Genomic DNA, 15861 nt, shown 5'->3' with positions numbered 1-15861 from the left:
AGCCTGTTCCATGCCCGCCCAGACTAGGGAGACATCCTCAAAAAAAAGAAGTGGGGGGGGAATTAGCGGAGCAGTGGTGGCTCCTGCCTTAATCCCAGCACAGCAGAGGCGGCCAGATCTCTGAGTTTGAAGCTAATCTGGTCTACAGGGTCAGTTCCAGCGTGAAGGGGAGCCCCAAAATAGCTTGACCACACAGCAGCCATGACAGGCTTAGGGGCCTAGACAAAGCTTCTGGGACAGGCTTACTGGCAGGCAACACCCAGATCCAGGAAAAGCCTTAAGCTGATGCCACCCAGAGATCCACCCAGGGGTGAGGAAGTACCTGACACTCCAAACATTCCAGCCATTGGATAAGGTGGCAGATGTCCTTGAGTCTAGCACTCACCAATTTTTTTTTTTGTTGTTGTTTGCTTGTTTTACAGATAACCCTAGACAATTGTCAGCCAATCAGGGTCGTGGACCCTGGAAATCCCCTCACCCCAACCTCTGCTGTGATAAAAACTCTGCCCGACCTGAGCTCAGGGTTCTCTGCTCTCACCGCTGTGTTGGATAGAGGGACCAAGCTCTGGAACTTGAAATAAAGGCTCTTTGCTTTTACATGTGGGATTCGGTCTCCATGGTGGTCTTTTGGGGGTCCCCGAGATCTGGGCATAACACCAGGACAACCACGGCCACACAGAGAAACCCTGACTCTAAAAACAAACAAAAGGGGGTTTGTCCTACTTAAATATGTCAGATGGTGGATCTGCAGGACCCAGGGTAGCTTGACCACACAGCCGCCATGACAGGCCTGGAGACCCAGACACAGCATCTGGGACAGGCTTGCTGGCAGGCAGCTCCGGGATCCAGAAAAGGCCATGAGCTGACCCCACCCAGGGAGGGCCTGCATCTAAGGGGGAACTGACATTCCAAACGTTCCCAGCACAGCACCCACCTACACCCTCAAGTGTCAGCCAATCCTGAGCTTGAAATAAAGGGTCTTTGCTTTTACTTTTGGGGTTCGGTCTCCATAGTGGTCTTTCAGGGGTCCTGGAGACCAGGGCACAACAGTGGGATTGAAATGTGTTTCCTCTGTGTCCGAACCTTATTCAGTGTTACCGTGGACACGCATCCCAGTCACCACAGATCTCTCTGCTTCACTGAACCTACTAAGATTAGGAAAATATCTCCAGCAAAGTTTCATGGGCGAAATCCTGCTTCTACTCTGTCACTTCACACAGGCCAGAAGTAAGGGATGCCGGTCCTGAAAGCTCCAGGGCCAAGGAACAGCTTGGGCTACAGAAACAGTGCCGGAACAACCCCTCACATCCTCCACCCCTGAGATGATTGGTTGTATCATTTTTAGATTTTTTTTTTAACGTGTATGAGGGTTTTTCATGCATGTATAGATGTGCGTTAAGTTCCGGCCTGGTGCCCAAGAAAGCCCTAGGAGGGCCTCAGATTCCTGAAACTAGAGTTGTGAGCCACCATGTGGGTACTGAGAACTGAACCAAGAGCAGCAAATGCTTTTAAATTCTGAGCCATCGCTTCAGCCCCCCAAAAGCAGGTTTTTTGGGTTTTGGTTTGGTTTGGTTTTCCGCGACAGGGTTTCTCTGTGTAGTCTTGATGCCTGTCCTGGATCTCTCTCTGTAGACCAGGCTGGCCTCAAACTCACAGAGATCTGCCTGGCTCTACCTCCCGAGTGCTAGGCTCCAAGGTGTGTGCCATTACCACCTGGGAGGGGTTTTTATTATTATTATTATTATTATTATTATTATTATTATTATTGTATTTTCTTCTTTTGGGTTTTCTGAGACAGGGTCTCCCTATTATGTAGCTCTGGCTGTCATCAAACTTGCTAAGTAGACTAAACTGGCCTTGAACTCAGAGATTAGCTGCCTGTGCCTCCCCAGTGCTGGAACTAAGAGCGTGTGCCACCACACTGCCTGGCCCACAGTCCTCATTACTTGAAATGTAATTTTTGGGGACATGTAGCCCAGGTTGCCCTCAATCTGCATATGTGGCTGAAGATGACCTTGAGCTGATCCCCCCAGCCTCCACCTCCCAAGTGCTACTATTACAGGGGTGCGCTACCATGCCCAGTTTACTTGATGTCTGGGTTTGAAATTCGTAAGCATTCTACCAAGTGATTATATTCCCAGCCTCAGAAGCATTTATTCTATAAAAAAAATTCAAACTATACAGACATTTATTTATTTTGTTGTTTTTTATTTTTATTTTTTTATTATCAGCTTGATGCAGTACAAATTCTTATCCTAATAGTGAAATGTTTCACTGAGGCTTGCCCAGTGATTGAGCAAAACCAAAACTTATTATAAGCCACAGTCATCCTAGGGTCCCCCCTGCTATGTAGCCTCCCTGGAGTTGTGAGCTACAGTCTGATTGTCCTTTGCTTTATATCTAGTATCCACTTATGAGTGAGTACATACCATGTTTGTCCTTCTGGGTTTGGGTTACCTCACTCAGGATGATATTTTCTAGTTCCGTCCATTTGCCTGCAAATTTCATGCTGTCATTGTTTTTCTCTGCTGAGTAGTATTCCATTGTGTATATGTGCCACATTTTCTTAATCCATTCTTCAGTTGATGGGCATCTAGGTTATTTACAAGTTCTGGCTATTACGAATAATGACGCTATGAACATAGTTGAGCATGTATCTCTGTGGTATGATTGAATATTCCTTGGGTATATGCCCAAGAATGGTATGGCTGGGTCTTGAGGTAGATTGATTCCCAATTTTCTGAGAAACTGCCTGTAACTAGAGTTTTTCTGCCTTGCCCACAGTCAGGACAAATCTCTGTCACCCACCAGTCCCACAGCCGCTCAGACCCAACCAAGTAAACACAGAGACTTATATTGCTTACAAACTGTATGGCCGTGGCAGGCTTCTTGCTAACTGTTCTTATAGCTTAAATTAATCCATTTCCATAAATCTATACCTTGCCACGTGGCTCATGGCTTACCAGCATCTTCACATGCTGTTTGTCATGGCGGCGGCTGGCAGTGACTCCTTCTGCCTTCCTGTTCTTTCTTTTGTCCTCTCTGTTAGTCCTGCCTATACTTCCTTCCTAGCCACTGGCCAATCAGTGTTTTATTTATTGACCAATCAGAGTAATTTGACATACAGACCATCCCACAGCAACTGCCATACTGATTTCCACAGTGGTTGTAGAAGTTTGCATTCCCACCAACAGTGGAGGAGTGTTCCCTTTGCTCCACATCCTCTCCAACATAGACTGTCATTAGTGTTTTTGATTATAGCCATTCTGACAGGTGTAAGGTGGCATCTCAGAGTCATTTTGATTTGCATTTCTCTGATGACTAAGACCTTGAATTTCTGATCCTGCCTCTACCTCCCAAGTGCCTGGGATATGAGCATTTCCTTAAATGTCTTTCAGCCATTTGAGAGTCTTCTTTTGAGAATTCTCTGTTTAGCTCTTTAGCCCATTTTTTAATTGGATTTTTCAAATGTTAGAAGCATTTATTCTATAAAAAAATTCAAACTATACAGAAATTTAAAATGTTTCCCACTCCCTCCAAATACTAAACCAATGGTCTTCACTTTGAGTCCTGGTCCTGACCTTTGAAGAAGGTGCTGTTCCTGGACACATTTAATGCCTAATGAGAGAATAAACAGGACATCACTGTACCCGCTTTTTTGTTTAAATGTCTCTGTTCTGGAGCTCATTTTAAACACTAGTAACCCTTTTTTAAAGTAGTCTTGGGTTTCCTGAAAAATTGAGCATATATTCCTCAGAGGGCTCTCTAACAATTTCCTCAGTTGTAGACTCCCCCCCCCCCCCCCCCCCCCCCCCGCATTCCTATGGTAACTTTGTTATAGTTAACGAAACAATATTGATACATTATTAACTAAAATCCATAGTTGACGATAAAGTTCACTCTTGGTGGGGTCTAATATTTCTGACAAATACATATTAAGTATACAGCATCCTGAAGAATATTTCACTGCCTTAAATTCCTCTGGTCTACTAGAGTATGGGGCATCCCCACATACTCTTGTAACCAATTAACATTTTAGAATCGATGTGGCTTTGCTTTTTCCCAGAGTGCCATGTAGTCGGGGTTTACAGTCTTTTCAGGCTGGCTTCACTTACCATTACGCACTTCGGGTTCTCCCATGTCCTATTATGACTTGATAGCTCATTCCTTTTTTATTTGAAAAGAATTCCACTGTGTAATTATCAGCTTATCTGTTGGAGAACACCCTAGTTGCTTCCCTATTTAGAACTGATACAACCATTTGTGTGCAGGGTTCTCTGTAGACATAGTTTCCAACTCATTTGAGTAACTGTTGGCCATATAGTAAGAGAAGAGTAGTTTCCTGAGAAACAGCCAAGCTGTCTCCCAAAGCGGCCACACGTTGTTTTTGCTTCTCATCAGCATTAGACTTTCCTTTGCTCCACATCCTTACCAGCACGTTCTATGGTCAGAATTGTAGGTTTTGGCTACTCTAGAAGAGGTGGGAAATTATCTTCTTTTAAATTTATGATTCCTAATAATGTTTATGTTGAGCATGTTTGCATGTCTGTCATCCTGAGTACCTTCTTTGACTAGGTGTCAGTTCAGATGTTTGCAGACCTTGAATTTCTGATCCTGCCTCTACCTCCCACGTGCCCGGGATTATAGGATATATCACTCATTATATTCAGTTTATTCGTGCTGGGTGTGGAATCCAGGGCTTCATTCATGCTAGGCAAGCACTCTACCGACTGAGTACTTCCTTGATCAGTCTTATTGAAACGTAGCCCAGGCTAGCCTTCAACTCGGGACTCTTCTGCCTCAGCCTCTAGAATGCCATTGTTTTGTTTTATTTGCGACTGGGCCTAAAAAATGCAGCCTTGCCTGTCCTGGAACTTGCTATGTAGATCAAGCTGGCCTCAAACTCACAGAAATTTGCCTGCCTCCTGCACACATATCCTTCCTGGCTTTAATCTTTTCCATAAAAACACTACTAGGAGCAAAGCAAAAAGTGGGAACTTTTCTGTTCGGGCCAACGCTGCAAATAAATCAATTTCCTTTCACCAACTTCGGGTTTTCGACACAATCCCAGTAACACTAAAACGACAACAAACATTCGTGAGCGCGTTGATGATGCCTCGGCACCTCTTGGGAGTCCGATGCTCGTTATCTTTACTCGTTTCAGAGCGGAAAATGTAAGATGGCTCTTTCCTCGAGATAAGAAACTTTTGGAACCCGGGAGCGGCGCGCTCAGGGGCATGACAATTGGATTCCGTTACTGTTGTAGGGTTTCCACGTGACCGGAGCGTGCACAGTCCCACTCCGTAAGACTGGCCCTCCTCGCAGGGCGCTGCAAACGGAAGTTCCGCGAGTGGGAGGTCAGCAGGCGGCTGGGACCCCGGCCACGGGCTACGCAACGTCCGGAACCGGTTCCGGAACGGTTCCCCCCCACCCCCACCCCCTGCAAGCTCCAGAATTCGGCTTCCAGCCGGAAGAGGCGGTGCGGCCCGCAGACCTGCGCGCTCCCGCCTCCTGCAGCATCCAACATTGGCGGGAACCTGGCAGTTTGGCGGGAGCTGTGCGGGCCGGCGGTGGCGATGGCGTCGCGGCGAGGGGCGCTCATCGTGCTGGAGGGCGTGGACCGTGCCGGCAAGACCACGCAGGGCCTCAGGCTGGTGACCGCACTGTGCGACTCGGGCCACCAAGCCGAGATGCTGCGTTTCCCGGGTGCGCAGGCGGGCGAGGGGGCGGGCCTTGAGAGTTCTCTCACTCTTGGGAGCATCTGTTTTTGTATTTGTAAAAACTTGAGTAGAACACTTGTTTACTACTGTGCGTGGGTGTGCTGGCTAGTTTTATGTCACCTCGACACAAGCTAGTGTCATTTGGGAAGAGGGACTCTCAATTGAGAAAATGGCCCCCACCAGACTGGCCTGCAGGTAAGCCTGTGAGACCTTTTTCTCGGTTGACTATTGATGTGGGGAGGGCCCAACTCACTGTGGGCAGTGCCGCCCCTGGGCTGGAGGAGATGTTGGTACAATCCAACATCTAGTTGGTAAAATGCACACAGAGTTCAACCTTCCATGTAAAAAGCCAGTATAGTTGATTATAATCCCAGCGCTGGAGAGGTGGAGACAGGCTCGCTCCTTGTTCCTGAGGCCTGCTGGTCAGACAGTCGAGCCAGAATTGAGCTTCAGGTCCCAGTGAAGACCCTCTCCAAAAAGCACAAGGCAGATTGCTCTGGAAAAAAAGGAACATTATCCAGGAAAGGCGCAAAGAGAAACCCTGTCTCGAAAAACCAAAAAAAGAAAAAAAAGGAACGAGGTTGACCTCTGGGCTTCACCCCTGTGCATTAGAACACCAACCCTAATCCTACAAGTTAAGTAGGTTGGGAAATGGAAAACTGCTTTGTTGGATATTTGACTCTTCAAGCTGTTAGCGTTTAGGCATCTGTACTGGCCTGCCTTTAGGGTCCTGACAGGATATATCTTCAGCTGCAGCCACCCAGTGCCCCTCGTGTGCGCATTTGCTAAGTTTCCTTGTAAAAGGCGGGCCTTGCCCACCTCCCGTCTTTTTCTCTTTCCCTTCCTTTGCTCTCCTCCCCGGTCTCTGCCCTCTTCTCTCCCCTCCCCTCAATAAATCTCCCTTTTGTGCTCTGTTGTATGGTGTGACTCTTTCCCGCCACTTTTAAATTATAACATAAGCCAACCAGTCAAAAGTCTTACAAGGACTTTTGAAATCAAGACTTTACATGGTCTCTGCACATTAATGCCTTCTCCCAGGGAAACTCCTCTGACTTTTTCACAGATGGTCCAAACCTGTCTAGAGGGTTAATAAAGTTTAGAGCTAGATATAAGTACAAGTTGAAAACATCAGTGCAAACTGTAGTATAATTTAGTAGGTGAAAAGCCCGACTTAAGGAGTCTTTGTAATTTTCTCTTTCTAGAAAGATCCACAGAAATCGGCAGGCTTCTGAATTCCTACTTAGAAAAGAAAACAGAACTGGAGGACCACGCGGTGCACCTGCTCTTTTCTGCAAACCGCTGGGAACAAGTGTAAATACTGACTCTCTGCTCCCCACTTGTCACACATGCAGACATGTGTGTGAACACTTGAGCGGGTTTACATGTGTGCATTTTTGTGTAGTATAAATGCCTACATGGATGCTTGTGCCCCTCATGCATGCCCGTGGCCCACGGAGGCCAGATCCCTATATCTAGAGTTAGGGGCAGTTGTGAGCTGCCATATGGATGCTGGAACGAAACCCGGAGCAAGAAGTGTTTAACTGCTGAGCCATCTCTCCAGCCCTGAGACAAGAGTTCCTTTTTTAAGAGGTTTTTTCAAGACAGAGTTCCTCTGTATAACAGCCCTGATTATCCTGGAACTTGCCTTGTAGCCCAGACTGTTCTCATGCCCAGCTGAGACAATGTTTCTTCCTGAACCTTGAGCTCACTAATTTGGGGTTCTGGACCGGACTCAAGTGCTCATGGTTACACGACAAACAGTTCATCCACAGAGCCCTCTCCCCAGGCCCCAGCTTTTTTTTTCTTTTCTTTTGGAGGTAGTGGTTCACTCTGCAGCCCAGGCCGTTTCCACCTCAGCCCTCCAAGGGCTGCTGTTTTCTTGGTTGCACTGTAAGGGCCCATCCTTAGCATGTCAGTCGTCTGTCAGAAATGCCTCTCATACGTTCTCTCCTCCATTCTGGGGCTTGTATTGTATTGTTTAATAGTCTCTTGCACAGCACAGCTTAATGTTACTGAGGTTAGCGTATCAGGCCTTGCATGGATTTGGTCTTTGGTGTTGTCCGACCTAAGGGCAACCAGGCTTTCTCTCTCTCTCTTGATTTTTCTTTTCTTTTCTTTTCTTTTTTTTTTTTTTTTTGGTTTTTTGAGACAAGGTTTCTCTGTGTAGCTTTGCACCACTACTCCTGGAACTCACTGTGTAGACCACGCTGGCCTCAAACTCACAGAGATCCGCCTGCCTCTGCCTCCCAAGTACGGGGATTAAAGGCGTGCACCACAACCTCTTGGCTTCCCTTTTTTATTTTCTTTAAAAAGATTTATTTATTATGTATGCAGTGTTCTGCCTGCATGTTTGCCTGCATGCCAGAAGAGGGCACCAGATCTCATTATCAATGGTTGTGAGCCACCACGTGGGTGCTTGGAATTGAGCTCAGGTCTTCTGGAAGAGCAGCCAGTGCTTTTAACCTCTGAGCCATCTCTCCAGGCCACTCCTCTCTCTTTTTTTAAAGTTTTCTATTTTATATTTAGGTCTAGGGTCTATCTATGTTAATTTGAGACGGGTGTAAGATCTGGTGGGTTTAGATTTTCTTTTCCTTTTTGTTTTGTTTTGTTTTTCAAGACAGGGGTTCTCTGTGTAGCCCTGGCTGTCCTAGAATACTCTTTGTAGATCAGACTGGCTTCAAACAGAGATCCACCTGCCTCTGCCTCCCAAATGCTGAGATTAAAGGCATGTGTTACCACTACTCGGCTTAATTATTTTTTTCTTTTCTTTTTTATATGTTCACATTACTGACTCTAGCTCCATACATTAAAAACTCTGGGGCTGGAGAGATAGCCAGAGGTTAAGAGCACTGACTGCTCTTCCAGAGGTCCTGAGTTCAATTCTAAGCACTCACATGGTGGCTCACAACCATCTGTAATGAGATCTGGTGCCCTCTCTGGCATAAAGTCATAAATGCAGATAGAGCACTCAAACATAAAACAAACAAATCTTAAACAAAAGCTCTTAAAGGTCCTGCTGTATACATAGTTTAGTTTGGCTTGGATTCTCTGCTTTAGCCTCACAGGCATTGGGATTCCAGGTTTATGCCATCATGCCCTAAAGATCAAGAGCTGGAGGCCAGCTGAGGCTGCATAACAGATTCTAGAACAGCCTGGGCTACACAGTGAGATCTATTTCAGCCTTCTCCCCCCCCCCCCCCCCCCCGCCCCACACCCCCAAACTAAATGCCTCCTGTGAGGTGTGCTGAGTGAGATGAATCTTGACTTTGCCTTTGTGTCTTCAGTGACGCTTTTTTTTTTTTTTTTTTTTTGCTCATGCTAAGCCCTTCCTCTTCACACGTCTAAGGTTTGGCACACTGGCAGTGATCGTGAGCCTGTGATGTTTGGTGGAAAACATCCTTGATATTTTGTCTGCTCTTATACTTGGCAGTTCAGACTTGGGCACAAGTATCAGCCTCACCTGGCTCCCCGTGCCCTCCGCCATCCTTCGCTCTTTGCTGGTTCTCCTTTTCCTCAGCAGGGCAGGGTGGAAGTGTCCACTGGCATCACCTAGAGAGAAGATGCACAGCTTTGTAAATAGGTTTATAAATCGCCCTGCTGTAATTTAGTTGTACGGGATTTCCAAGTTGGGGTAGTTTGGGAAACCTGTTCCAGCGCTCAAGAGCATTCTGTTTTTCAGGCCACTAATTAAGGCGAAGTTGAACCAGGGCGTGACCCTTGTTTTGGATAGATACGCCTTTTCCGGGGTTGCCTTCACTAGCGCCAAGGAGGTGAGTCGTGTGTGGCGTCTGTTCCGGGTCGCCAGGTGTGGGCCCTGATCTGCTTGTCTTCATTTTCAGGGTCACCGACCACAGTGAGTACCTGTTCAAGTTACTCTGAGGAATCTGATGACTCTGGCATGCCTTTAGCCCTCTCTCCAGCCCAAGACAGTTTTTTATCAATGAAGAAATGTACTCGGCAGGTTGTTTTTCACAGAGTGTCGTGTTAGACTCTCATGCACTGCCTCGCTTTGTGACCAGATGGAGAATGACTGGGACACTGGAGCCGCCTCCTCTGGTCCCTCTAGTCCCTCTCCACGGCTTCCTGTGTGTAATGGTAGTAGCTGCACTGCCCTTTTTTCTCTATTTATTCTGCCATTTATGTTTGTTTCAGACAAGGTCTCACTATGTTATTGGTGAAATTATTAAGGCCACTCCACGCAGTTAAAAGGAAGGGTCTGGGGAAGGTGTATTGCAGTCCAGCGGTGTTCTCTGGAGCTCTGCTCAGTCAACCTCCACCGTCCAGGGTCCAGGAACAAAGAGAGCGCTTGCCCATCCAGGTCTCGGGTTTCCAGCGCCTCCCTTGGCCCCGCCTCGTAGGCGTGACAGTTGCCAGAGTCTCAATGGGGGTTGGAACTTCCAGATCCAAGCTGGAATAGCTACCCACTACACTATGTAGCCTTTGCTGGCCTAGGAACTCACTGTGTCGACCAGACTCAGCATGAATCAGCCAGCTATCTGCCTCTGCCTCAAATGCTAGATTAAAGGCCTGCCCCACCATGTCTGACAGTGCTTTTTAATTTTTAAACCTCAGATATTTGGCAACAGAAAACCTCCCATAGTACCATCAGCTTCAGGGACACTCAAATCCTCTGCTCTGTATCAGATGGCTTTGCCAGTTCTTTTTTTTTATATCCTAATTTTATTTTTTCAAATCCCAAGTGTGCTGGGTTTCTAGATTTTTTTTTTCTTATAGAACCAAAAATTTGGATTTCAGTGTGAATCCCTAATTCTAAATTTTTTTTATGTTTTTTTTTTTTTTTTAATATTTATTTATTTGTTATGTATACAGTGTTCTGCCTGCACATATCCCTGCAGGCCAGGAGAGGGCACCAAATCTCATTACAGATGGTTGTGAGCCACCATATGGTTGCTGGGGATTGAACTCAGGACTTTTGAAAGAACAAGCAGTGCTCTTAACCTCTGAGCCATCTCTCCAGCCCTGCCAGTTCTTAATAAATGTTTTGTTATACATCTAAGATGTAACCGTGTGTGTGTGTGTGTGTGTGTGTGTGTGTGTTGGGGGTGTGAGGGGGAGGATTGTTTGAGACAGGGTCTCACTGTGTAGCCAGGGCAGGTCTGGAATTCACTATGTACACCTGGCTGACCTCAGACTCACAGAGATCCACCTGTCTACCTGTCTCTGCCTCCCTATCTCTGGGTTTTTTAATTTTATCTATATGGGTATTTTATCCGCATATATGTCTGGTGCTCATGGAGACCAGAAGAGGGTGTTGGATCCCCTGGAACTGGCATTACAAACCATTGTGAGCTGCCATGTGAATGCTGGAAATTGAATCCAGGTCCTCTGGAAGAGCAGCCAATGCCTTAACTCCTGAGCCATCTCTCCAACACCTGGGATTGTTATTTTTGAGACAGGGTCTCTTGTAGCCCAAACTGAGAGGAACTCACTAGGTAGATTGTGATGGCCTCAGGCTTATAATCCTCGGGTCTCAGCCTTGCTGAGATTCCAGGAGAGAGGCACCACTCCTAGCCCAAGACAGTTACATTGTAAGTATAGTCTCACCTAAACACAGATCTCGGCCACTAGACATACAGTGTTCATGATTCCCAGCTCTCAAGAGCTGGCTGATTGCCTTGTATTTTTTTTTTTAAAGATTTATTTATTTATTATGTATACGGAAGAGGGCACCAGATCTCATTACAGATGGTTGTGAGCCACCATGTGGGTGCTGGGAATTGAACTCAGGACCTCAGGAAGTGCAGTTGGTGCTCTTAACCTCTGAGCCATCTCTCCAGCCCGCCTTGTATTTTTATTAAACCAGAATCTGACCAAGGTCAATGCTTCATGTGCCTCTTACATCTCTTTCTTATTTTTATTTGTTGTTGTTGTTTGTAAGGATGGAGGCCAGGGCATGTGTGCCATGGCAAACATGTATAGGTCAGAGGCCCACTTTGGAGAACTGGTTCTCTTCTTACACTGAGCTTTGGGGATTTAACTCAGGTATCAGGCTGTGTGGAAAGGGCAGGCCTTTACAAGCTGAACCATCTCACTGGCCAAAGTGGGTTTTGGGAGTTTTTTCTGGCTGGGAATTTGGACCCAGGGCCTCCTCACACATGGTAGCCATTGCTCTACCACTAAGCTATATCTCCAGTCCCTTACGTCTTTTGATGTGTAAGTTCCCACATCTCTTTCTGGCATTTCGTTTAAAATATTCTGAGTGCTGAGGGTGTAACTCTTGAGTTTTGTTTTGTTTAAAAGATGTATTCATTTTCCTTTATGTGTATGAGCATTTTGCCTGCATGTATACACTTGCATCCACAGAGGCCAGAAGAGGGTGTCAGATCCCCTGAGATTGGAGTTACGGGGAATTGTTAGCCACCATGTGGGTGCTGGGAACGTGGGTCCTTTAGAAGAGCAGTAAGTGCTCTTAGCAGCTAAGCAATCTCTCCATGTAGGAGAGTGTAACTCGGGTAAAGCATGTGCTTGCCCAGCTCCCCCAAATCTTTATTTTTTGTTGCTGCTGGTTTTTTTTTTTTTTTTTTTTTTTTGAGACAGTTTCTCAGTGTAGCCCTGACTGTCCCGGAACTCACTCTGTAGACCAGCCAGGTTGACCTTGAACTCAGACCTCCCTGCTTCTGCCTCCTGTGTGCTGGGACTAAAGGCGTGCACCACCACAGCCCAGCATCCCCCTCAAACCTTACTGTTTTACTTTGGTTCTTTGAGACAGTTTTTGGCTGACCTTGAGCCCACTATATAGCCAATAATAACACCGAACTCCTGCTTCTAGCTCCGAAGTACTGGAATTGCATTTGTTTTGTTTTGATTTTGAGACAAGGTCTTCTGTAGCTCAGCTTGATTTGGAACTCTGTAGCCGAGGAGGAACTTGAACCGTCTTCTTGCTGCCCCTTTGCAAGTGCTATCACCAGGCCTGGCTTCGTGTTTTTACCTTGTACTTCTGTACAAGTAAAACAGAACAGAAGTTCTGGGTTCTCTATTAAGAGTGCTGGATCCTCTCAGGAAGCAGATGGGGTCTGATAATGTCTTCATATAATAGCCCTTGGGGATGACAGATTGCCAAGTGATGGTAACCTTTTAAATTCTGTTGTTTCTTTTACATATGTTGAGTTCTTCTCCAGTGAAGTATTTTGTTTGTCTAAGGAAGCCAGGACAGATGATTGGCACACTGTGGCCCTGTTGGGAGGGTCTTTGGGTTACTTCTTGAGCTTATAGTGTTTCTGGGGGATAGGATGGCCCCTGTAGCCCTACTTTTCTTCCAGAAATGACATTTTTAGCAAGTTGATGAGTAAGTGGGGATGTGTACATGAGATACAGTAGGCGGTCAAGCATACAGTGGGCTACCAGGATTGCTCGTTTTCCTCCCGTGTTTCTCGGGAGGAATACGGATGAAAGCTTACGGCACAGAGCGCTGCTGTTCCTGTCTGGAATGAGCTACTTTCCACCTCAGCCTTTCTGGGTTGACTGTATCACCAGGATCTCTACATATGCCATGCCTTATTCTGAAATGAGGTTCATAGTAGACTGCAGGGCACAGAGCTGTGATACCATCCTGCTAACTCTTACTTCCAGCAGGTCCCCCAGCCCCACTTTGAAGCAAAAGATTACACCCTACTCAGTTCTCTTTCTCTAACTGTTGGCAGAATTTTTCCCTGGATTGGTGCAAACAACCCGACGTGGGCCTTCCCAAACCTGACCTCATCCTGTTCCTTCAGTTACAATTGCTGGATGCTGCCACGCGGGGAGAGTTTGGTCTCGAGCGCTATGAGACTGGGACTTTCCAGGAGCAGGTTCTGCTGTGTTTCCAGCAGCTCATGAAGGATAAAAACCTGAACTGGAAGGTGAGTCCTGGCTACAGACAGCCACTGAGGAGCCGTGCGGTAGCCTCCCCTCTGCTGACGTCAGCACAGCTGGTGTGGTGTTTTGGTTGCCCACCTATGAAACCTCAGGGACTATTCTGGTTCTCTGCCAGCAGCCTTTTTGGTGATAGTAGTAGTGCTGGCTACAGAACCCAGGGGCTCACCTACCACTGAGCATCCGTCCAGCCCCGTATGGTATCTAATCATACCAGTTTTACAAAACCCTAAGACTCCTGCTTTGTCTGGTGGACCAGATGAGTTTGAGACAGACAGTCCTCATGAAGAATGAGATAGGCTGTATCCACTAGACTCAAAGATGAGCCCCAGCAAATATCTGCATCTTTCCCTGTACAAGCCTTTAGCCATGTAACCTGGCCATTCAGTACGTGGTCTTGCAAGCTACATCACACTTGATTCTCTGGTCTTTCTCTTAGGAATGGCTCTGCAGTGTACTGTCTATAATTGGATTATTCTTAGGTAGTACTGTCACAAGGTCGTGTGACTGCAGTGGGGCTGCTGTGCTCCCTTCTAGGAGGTGACCCCCTGTGGTGCTTTCCTGCACGTAGTCATACCTTGTGCGGTAGTTGGATTCCTTTCATAACCCTTCTACACTCCTGGAAGCTTTTCAAACATTTGCTGCCAAAGGTCTTGAGCCAGACTTACAGAAGCCAGGGTCCTGTCCAGACCCCCTCCAGATGGTGGGACTTGGAGATGCTGACATTTATTGACTGCCCTGGTTTGCACCTAATCTGCCTGTCCTGCAAGGAACAGGGCAGCTGTGTTGAGCACCCTCAAGAAAGGTGGAGCTGGTTTTTTGGTTGTTTTTGAGACAGGGTTTCTCTACGTAGCCCTGGCCATCCTGGAACTATGTAGTCCAGGCTGGCCTTGAATTCAGAGATCCATCTGCCTCTGCCTCCCAAGTGCTGGAACTATAAAGGGTGGGTCACTGTGCCTGGCATGGAGCCTGTTTTTACTAGTCAACTGGAGGATAGTTGCTTAGCCTGCTTAGGAGCAAGATGGGCAGGCAGCTAATGCATCCTGCATCCCCTGTGCCTGGGATGTGGTGGGTATGCAGGCTGCTGTGTGCTAAGAACACCAGGTTCAAAGAAAGCTGTGGGTGAAGGGTCCCTGAGGTCACCACATGCACTGGGAATAGAGGAAAGGTGGTGTAATGATCCTTTCTGCTGTCTCCATGTGAGGATAGGTGGTTGATGCTTCCAAAAGCATTGAGGATGTCCATGAAGAGATCCGTGTCCTCTCTGAGGACGCCATCCGCAGCGCTGCACAGAGACCACTGGAGGAGCTATGGAAGTAACCCAGAGTGTTCACTGCAGATACTAATCTCTGGTCCCTTGGGAGACTGGTGGAAAGCTCACACTCAACACTGTTCAGCAGGAGCTATTTCTTGGCAGAAGAAACCTACAAGCTTCCACTCATAACTTGAGATTTTGGTGGTATGAACACATTGTGCAATATCTCCCTTGCCTACTCCTTGATCCTAAAGGTGTTGTTTCCATACTGAACTTTAGTGGTAACTTTCGGCAGTTTCACTGACGTCACAAAAAACATCCGTTAGTTGGGAGTCACATTTTTTACAGAAACTAATAAAAATCTATCTGAAAATGTACCTCACTGGCTTCCCCTAAGAATTTGTAGAGATGGGTCTGCCTACTATTCATGGGATTTCTACTGTGGATTTGATCAGTGTTACCGGGCCCCATGCTCTGAGTCTGTGTTCTCAGGCTTGGCCAGGCTTATCAAGAGGCATGATGCTGCTTAACATTCTAGACTCACTGCTAATAACTCTGTTGTTTTTTCTTTGTGCTGCTGAAGCTTCTCACACTAACCCCTCCAAAACAGGATGATTTTACATTTCCTGGTAGAATACAGCCTATATTCGTAGAGTATGTTGCAGGTTAGGTGAAGCACCTTCCTCAGGATCAAAAGGACAGTCTAGGCAGATGGCATGGGATGGTACCTTGATACTGAGTACTACCCTGGTGTGATAATGCACACTTTTAATTCCAGCACTCAGGAGGCAGAGGCAGGTGGATCTCTGAGTTCCAGACTAGCCAGGGCTACAAAATGAGACACTCTCAAAAAGAAAGTAAAGGTAGAGGATTAGTCAGGTAGGTCATCAGTGGCCTCTTTATTTTTTTTAAAAAGATTTATTTATTATATATGTAGTGTCCTGCCTGCAGGTCAGAAGAGGGCACCAGATCTCATTATAGATGGCTGTTGAGCCATCATGTGGTTGCTGGGAA

General features: G+C 46.7%; 1 protein-coding gene across 2 annotated transcripts; it reads left to right on the top strand.

Annotated features, from left to right (window-relative positions):
* The first annotated feature begins 5338 nt into the window (after positions 1 to 5338).
* Positions 5339 to 15224, top strand: Dtymk (deoxythymidylate kinase). Of its 2 annotated transcripts, XM_006989581.4 has the most exons (5): positions 5339 to 5706; positions 6923 to 7031; positions 9400 to 9490; positions 13382 to 13579; positions 14802 to 15224. In XM_006989581.4, the coding sequence occupies exons 1-5, from the start codon at positions 5577 to 5579 to the stop codon at positions 14910 to 14912; spliced, it is 639 nt and encodes a 212-aa protein (XP_006989643.1). In that variant the 5' UTR covers positions 5339 to 5576; the 3' UTR covers positions 14913 to 15224. The 2 variants fall into 2 exon arrangements, with proteins under 2 accessions (XP_006989643.1, XP_015863472.1); XM_016007986.3 differs by lacking the exons at positions 9400 to 9490; positions 14802 to 15224 and having other exon boundaries at positions 5439 to 5706; positions 13454 to 13577.
* Positions 15225 to 15861: the final 637 nt, after the last annotated feature.

This window comes from Peromyscus maniculatus, chromosome 13 (assembly GCF_049852395.1).
Source record: "Peromyscus maniculatus bairdii isolate BWxNUB_F1_BW_parent chromosome 13, HU_Pman_BW_mat_3.1, whole genome shotgun sequence".
Classification (NCBI taxonomy): domain Eukaryota; kingdom Metazoa; phylum Chordata; class Mammalia; order Rodentia; family Cricetidae; genus Peromyscus; species Peromyscus maniculatus.
This window is presented reverse-complemented; position numbering and strand designations above follow the sequence as displayed.

Excerpts from the sequence above, each read along its gene's own strand:
- Dtymk (XM_006989581.4), top strand. The coding sequence starts at position 5,577 with ATGGCGTCGCGGCGAGGGGCGCTCATCGTGCTGGAGGGCGTGGACCGT. Across the intron at positions 9,491-13,381 it reads CCTTCACTAGCGCCAAGGAG|AATTTTTCCCTGGATTGGTG; the intron begins GTGAGTCGTGTG and ends AACTGTTGGCAG. Across the intron at positions 13,580-14,801 it reads ATAAAAACCTGAACTGGAAG|GTGGTTGATGCTTCCAAAAG; the intron begins GTGAGTCCTGGC and ends ATGTGAGGATAG.